At 32.8% G+C, this 7,443-nt stretch overlaps 1 protein-coding gene across 1 annotated transcript; it reads right to left on the bottom strand.

Annotated features, from left to right (window-relative positions):
• Window positions 1–4,440: 4,440 nt before the first annotated feature.
• LOC107025406 lies at window positions 4,441–5,212 on the bottom strand. The gene has a single exon (XM_015226193.2). It carries the CDS (start codon window positions 5,155–5,157, stop codon window positions 4,567–4,569), a length of 591 nt encoding a protein of 196 aa, XP_015081679.1. The 5' UTR covers window positions 5,158–5,212; the 3' UTR covers window positions 4,441–4,566.
• Between the last annotated feature and the right edge of the window lie 2,231 nt (window positions 5,213–7,443).

Raw genomic sequence — 7,443 nt, 5'->3', positions numbered from 1 at the left:
AATTATTGTTTCATCGCGTAATATTTCTTCTTTTGAGAACGTAAATTACAAATATTTTGAACAATTGTAGACCATTTAAAATTGTGCATTCTTTATAGTGATAATTAATAATAAAATCAAATTATATTAAATTGACAAAAAATTTTAAAAAATGAATATTATTAATTCGGAATCTATGTAGTATATATTAAATAATATACATTTTCTAAAAAATATCATATTACGTTTAAAAAGAATTTCAAATATTAGAGATTTAACTCATAACCTTATATGAACAATTATGTTAAATACAAAATAATAATAAAATAATAAAAAAGTGAAATAGAGAGTGTGAATTAGTTCTCCAAATTTGGAGAACTACTATCAACTATATATAGAGAGAGAATAAAGAGTGAGACCATTCTCTATTTTACTCTCCAAATATAGAGAACAGAGAGTAAAATAGAGTGGGGTTGGAGATGGTCTTAGTAGAAAAATATCGGAAAATATGAAATTAGTATAATTAAGCACTAAGTATGGCAATCATGCAAAAACATGCTTTAAAGATGACATTTTAGTTGAAATATGTTTTTCATGCTATTTTGAATAAAACTTCATGAACCTAGTGTAAAAGACATCATACAAGTCAATCACCAACATACGAGGTAATACTCCCATAAACCACAACATATGACCATATTCATTAAATAACCCATTTAACCATTTAGACCATCTATCCAGGTTGTCCCAGACGCATCTAGGTAAGACATGAAGAGACCACCCATACAACCTTTTCAATACACCCCTAAGTGTTCCTTAAGATTATCAAAGATAAGGATATTTCCTTTCCAACATAACTCAACAAGTCAACATTCAATACTAGAGATACTAGAGGAAACATTCATACATTTAAGAACTTCACATAAAGACCATCCCTTAGGATAACTCTAAGTTACACTAGTGCAATGTGAAAGTAGCATCCCATTCTACTACTCCCACTTAGTGATCCTTTGGAACCACCCTAGACTAGGCACATCACATTCAACAAGTCACATAACTTTCATCAACATTAGACATAAAATCAACATGCTTCATAACATTAGACATAAAATCAACTTACTTCATTAACATCATATAGAAACTCATTCATTCATTAACAGTATAAGGAGACATCAAGACTCCCTTCAAATGCCTACTTCTGCAATGTATAGATGGTGTCCCATTCCACCACCAACCTAAGTAGTACACCCTTAGGAATACCTAGTACATTACATTCTTTTGTGGGGGTAAGCTTTTACTGACATAGACCATGAGAGCTTAACATGGAATCCTGATATTAACCCCTACCGGATGAGGGATCCCACTTGCCTAAGGTAGGATCATTCTTTTAGGCTTTCCGTGGAAAATCACTAGCTAGACTTATGCAGGCGCATAGTTAAGGGATAAGAAAATTGCTTCTAGATACTACACCTCTACTAACGGAAAGTACCCATATCAAGAGGTTGTTACTAAGTACCCGACCTCTACCCACGGAAGAGTACTCACCTCTATCATATTCTTTCAGTGCTAAGCATTAATCTCCACGGAGTATTAGACTTTCATTACATTCATTAGCTATAGGTTAAGAGATTGCTACTAAGTACTCTACCTCTACTCACAGAAAGAATACTCATCCCAACCTGTCATTCATTCATTGGAAAACTCTTAGAAATATTGAGATTGCTTCTAGACACTGCACCTCTAATCACGGGAAAATGTTCATCCCAACATCCCCCATTAATTCATTAGAGCTCTTAGAAAACCTTTCAATATACCCACCTTCATTACATTTTCATTAGCTTCATTCATTCTTTCATGTGTGTGTGAAAGTCTTTAACATAACCACTATCATTCATGAAATTGTCTTCTAAACATGCTCATACTACATTCATCATAATCCACACACAACATACTTCACATTCACATTATACTCCCATAGTCATACTATATCTTCAAGAATCACATGCATAACTTTATATTACATCTCTATACATATGCATTATAACATTACTTTACTTCACATTCCATGCCTTCAAGGCCATAAGCACAATACGCATACATATTCATATACAATAGCTAAACACCGTTATCATAAGTGGTCCATACCACACAAGAGAAATTCAATAAGAACGAGAATAATTTAGGTCAACTTATCCTTCATCCAAGCCATGATCACCCTTTCTTAGTTCTCCAACAATTCATCATATTTAGACATGGATAGCGACAGATAACAATAGGAACCAACAATACTACTCAATTTTAGGTGCAATTCTATCAACATGAAACCATAATCACAAAATCCACTTCATAAGTCAATTCAGGAGATTTGGACAAAATATGGGTTATTCAAGGAATTCCATTAAAAATCTTGATTCAACATTAATACATCAATATCATGACTTAGAAAATATTTTAACAATGAACCCATGCATGGAATAGAAATTGAGAAAATTGATCATGATGCACCTTTGAAAACCTTTGAATTGGACTCCTTGAATGAGAGGTTATTCAAGAATGAAGAATCACCATACCTTAGTATTAAGAAGCCCACGAAAATTGAAGAAAAAATCACTTAAAACCCCTTCTCCTAGCTTGAATTTGACCTAGACCTTTAATGGTGTTCTTGGGAGGATCTCTTCGGGTGGGAAGAGTTTGAGTTGGGTGATTGAGTCTAAGTGAGGGTTTAATTTTTTAATATACTTAAAATACCCTGAATAATCTAAAATAACCGTCCCCCCCCCCATTTATTTAGCCAAGGGTGAAATTTACCAAAATCACCCTTGGCTTGGTCGAGATTTTAGACAGCTTACAGGTGACCATTGATGGGTCGTCAATCAATTGACACCCCCGTCCTGGCAGTCTGTTAATGGTGACTGAGGGGTCAAATGGGGCTGAGCTCCAAAATTCAAAGTGTTAGTTGACGGAGGCCATTGACGGTCGGTCAATCAATTGATGGTCCGTCGATTGGATCAGCTAAGGTGCTGTTTTTGACAGTTTTTGGTCAACATTTGGGTCCTCATCAAGGACCCCTAGAGTGGTCCTTGGGGAGTCGTAACCAGACGTTTTGATCCTAAACACGACCATCTATATGCTAGGGTCACCTCCCATCATTTTAGACTCCAAACGACACACCAAAACATGAACAACACACTAGAACACACTAGCACACAAAAGACTAGTTTTTGAACGTCTTGTCGTTCCTTGCGTTTGACTTCGAAAGCACTCAAGCTTGCCCTTAGATATTATTTCTCATTAATTTAACAAGTTATGAACTTAAGAAACTCATGTGAAGCTCTAGTTTATCCTAATTCATTTTGAGGGCGTTTCACTAGTGATCCTCACTGAGTTGGAGTCGTGGGACATATTTTATTTAAAACTTATGTTTCGTACTTAGTATATTCAACAAAGTTTTGAGATTTAATAAATTATTTTTAAAACGTTTCTTTTAATTTGATTCTTATGTATGTTTGAGTTAGTCTTCCGCTTGTAGTCAGTCATGATGAGGGTTCACTTAGGGACCAACAATAGTTCTCGAGTGCCGACCACGTTCAGGGTATAGACTCAAATCATGACAATTTAAACAGTTGAGCTCTCTTAAAACGAAATGTATCACATAAATTGAAACAAAAAGTATTGCCCAAATTGAAAAGAAAGAAACATTATTTACCAAGGACAAGGACAAGGACAACATTTAACGTGTACACCCACCAAGTTGTCTTTGTTTTCGTAACTCCGCTCTCCTTCTCTAGCTACCCCTTCTCATTGTATGTCTCAACACGTGATTTGTGAGTAGAACAATACTTGGCAGCTTTATATAACCCAAAAAAAAACATCATTTTTGTTTTAAAACAAAGTAGAAAACAACAATAAACTATATTGTATACATCGAACCACCAAACTTCCTTATAGATTCTCTCGCATCCAGACATAGGAAACAAAGCTTATTCCTAATACCCAAGTTCCTCAAAACACAAAAATAAAATTATATTGTACAAAAAGGAAAATAAAATCTGGGCTCATAATGTATTAAAAAGAAGCTTCATGATTTATTTGCATACTATATTATTATTATTATTATTATTATTATTTCTAGCTCTAGAAGCTCCGCCCCTTTTACATCTCAAATTCACAATTTTTGAATCCGAACAACTTTTTCTAATCATTAATACTATATTGATTTTTTAATTTTGTTTGAAATTAGTTCAGTTTGAAGAAAGTCATAGACTTTTTGTGGTTTGTACTTTCAACTACTTTTCTTAAAAGTTTTGGATCTAAAGAGGAGAACTTATATATATATACATATATATATATATATCTTGTGCTTGAATTACCAAAGGAGAACTAGTTTGACTTAAGTTGTCCAAAATGTAGGCTTGATAAGATTTAGAAATTTAGAAAGAATTGAAGTTTTTAAGCATGATATAAACAAAAAAATTGCCACTTACTTTTATCATAAGAAATTAAAATAGTAAAAGAATACAATTCAATAAAGAGACGGACATGTTTTGAGTTTTGAATTAGAGAGAAAAGAAATGATTATCATATGTCTTAAATGGAGACTCCTCTATTCAACATTTCCATAGATTGAACTCTTTGCATCTTCAATTCCTCCCGAAACTTATTTATAAAATCATCTGCTTTCTTATCAACTGCATTTTCTTCCTCATCCCTAAACAACTTCCTCCCTCCACCACCACCACCACGATGATGATGATTCCCTACTTTTTTCTCCTCCTCAGCGCACGTGACAGATTTGCTTCTTGTCACGTGACATTTCAAATCTTCTACTTGTTGTTCATCGAGAGATGGAAATGGTGGGGTGGGTTTTTGGGAAGAGAAAGAGAAATTGATAGAACGGACTCGCTGAAGCAAAGAGGGACTGTTTTGGGGGAAATTATAATGAGTAGTTAAAGGGGAATAATTAAATGGATCTGGGAATAAAGACAAGTTTACAGACCTCACACGCTGTAACAGAGATGGAGTTGTAGGGAGTTGATCTTCACTGGCCTCTTGTTTCTTGTCATTACTAGTATTTCTGAAGGTGGAAGTAATGAGAAGAGTAGCAATGGCGAGATTCAACACGCAGAAGAGAACAGTGGGCGTAAACCAGCTAAACACATATTCAATCATCACACCCATTTTTTAGGCAAAAGGGGAAGATTAGAGAGAGTTAGGGTTACAAGTGAAGGACAGTTTCTATTTATAGAGTGAAGTGAAGTAGTAATTGGGGAGTGAGGAAGGAAGAAACTGTTTGGATGGGCTTAAAAGTCAGTTTTTGATTTATTAGACTGTAATAAATATCAAAGTAATTTATTTTACTAAAATTAGGTAAATGATAAATTACGTTCTATTCCTATAATATCAATATTTACCAGAAAATCTTTTTTTTTGAGAAATCCAAATATTTTATAAAACAAAATGATATGTAAATAGAAATGGACGGATACTTTAATTTTTTTTTATGTTAACTGTTACGGCGCAAAAAAAGATTACCGTCAAATCTGCATAAAAAATGTACTAATTTATTGCATTATTCAATTTCATAATATTAAAAAATTCAGATTCTGAATCAGAAAAAAAATCATTTTGTGTAAAAAAAATCTCTGGAACGCCGATTCTGAACTTTTAAAGATGAATATTTCGATCTTGTTGCGACATTCTAAAATATGGAAAAGTAATGTTATGTATGAGCGATACAAAAGTGATGGGATAGTGGTTGGTGAAAATATTTCGTTCATGAATCTTATTTCAGCAATTGCGGCTGAGCTGGGTATTGACAAATCAAAAAAAAATATAGAGATTAGATATGTTATTGAAGGGAATTCGTCTCCATTGTGTATTCGGACTGATATGGGTGTAAAATTGTATATAGAAATTAAGAAACATGAGTTTGGGTTCGGAACTTATTCTTTATGCATTGATACTTCAGATAAAGGTGTTGAAGAGATAATAAATTTCGATGCAACAACAGGTGACATCATGTGTGTTGAGGGTGAAAAAAGCGACGTAAAGGCTCACAATATTGTTGAATCATCAATTGATGATGCATATTACATACCGGAAATGGATGTTGATAAGTATATATCAGACACCAATAATTCAGTTGTGGAAGAGAATCAAATGTATAAGGATAAGTCAACTCTGAATGCGGTAATGGAAAATTACAATATAAAGAATAAAAACAACTTTAAAGTTAAAAGATCTGATAAAAAAAAATTTGTTTTCAATTTATATGTTAATATTTTTAATGATATATAATTTGTTTGTAATATATTTAGTATGATACATTAATATTATATGTTACGTGTAGTTTTCTGTGTAATATGATTTGATGCTAATGATGTTTTTCACATTTTGAATGTTAAAACCAGTAAATGTAATATTTATGATCAATTTACAGAATAAATTATCAATATGTGATATATTTATTATGAAGTATCATTTCTATTGTGAAAATGAAATAAAGTATCTTTTTCTAATTTTTTTTTCTTTTTTGTTTACTAAAACAATCAACCTTAGCAAATAACCAATATATATATTTTTTTATTGCAGCTACGTATTAGTTTGTCATTCAGATGATTGTTGGTGGAAATTAAAGGCATCTGTTAAGAAGAATTCAGAAACATTCATAGTGAGATACTTTAATAGTGAACATACATGTCTATTAAGGAATAGGGTATTAAGCAAGGTACAAGCCACAGTTGAGTTTGTTAGTGGTGTGACAACGCCTAAATTAGGAAATCATAAAAGAAAACATACTCCGAGCGATATAATTGATGATATCAGGAAAATGTATGGCGTTGAGATTTCTTATCAACAAGTATGGCGCGCAAAAGAGCGTGCATTGAAACTTATAAGAGGAAAACCTGCTGATGGATACAGAAACATGCCAAGATACACATATATGTTGGAAACTGTGTATCCAAATTCATATATAAGGATGCATAAGTCTGAATACAACGAATTTACGTATCTTTTCATATCAGTAAGACCAATGATGAGAGGATTTGAGTTCTATAGGTCAGTTGTTGTTGTTGATGCTTCATACCTTAGTGGAGCTTATCGAGGTACATTTGTGTCTGCTAGTACACTCGATAGAGCAGGTATGACATGTTTATAAATTTATTTTATTATTTTTTTAATATTAAGTAGTTATTTAGTATATGTTATTTTGTGTTTATATATTAAGGTTGAATATTGCCTTTGGCGTACGAAAATGTTGACACGAAAAATGATTGTTCACGGACATGGTTCTTTCAACAATTTAAGAATGCATTTGGTGAGAGGGAAAAAATGTGTGTTGTATGACTTGTATCTGACAGAAATGAAAGCATAAAGAAAGGTGTGAGTATTGTTTATCCAACTGTTCCTTATTTTGCATGCATATGGCACCTCTGAAAAAATGTGTAGTCAAACTTTAGGAGA

This window comes from Solanum pennellii, chromosome 7, assembly GCF_001406875.1.
Source record: "Solanum pennellii chromosome 7, SPENNV200".
Classification (NCBI taxonomy): domain Eukaryota; kingdom Viridiplantae; phylum Streptophyta; class Magnoliopsida; order Solanales; family Solanaceae; genus Solanum; species Solanum pennellii.
Note: the sequence above shows the minus strand (reverse complement) of the source record. Positions and strands in the feature narration are given on the sequence as shown.

Coding starts and splice junctions, on each gene's coding strand:
- LOC107025406 (XM_015226193.2), bottom strand. CDS start 5,157: ATGGGTGTGATGATTGAATATGTGTTTAGCTGGTTTACGCCCACTGTT.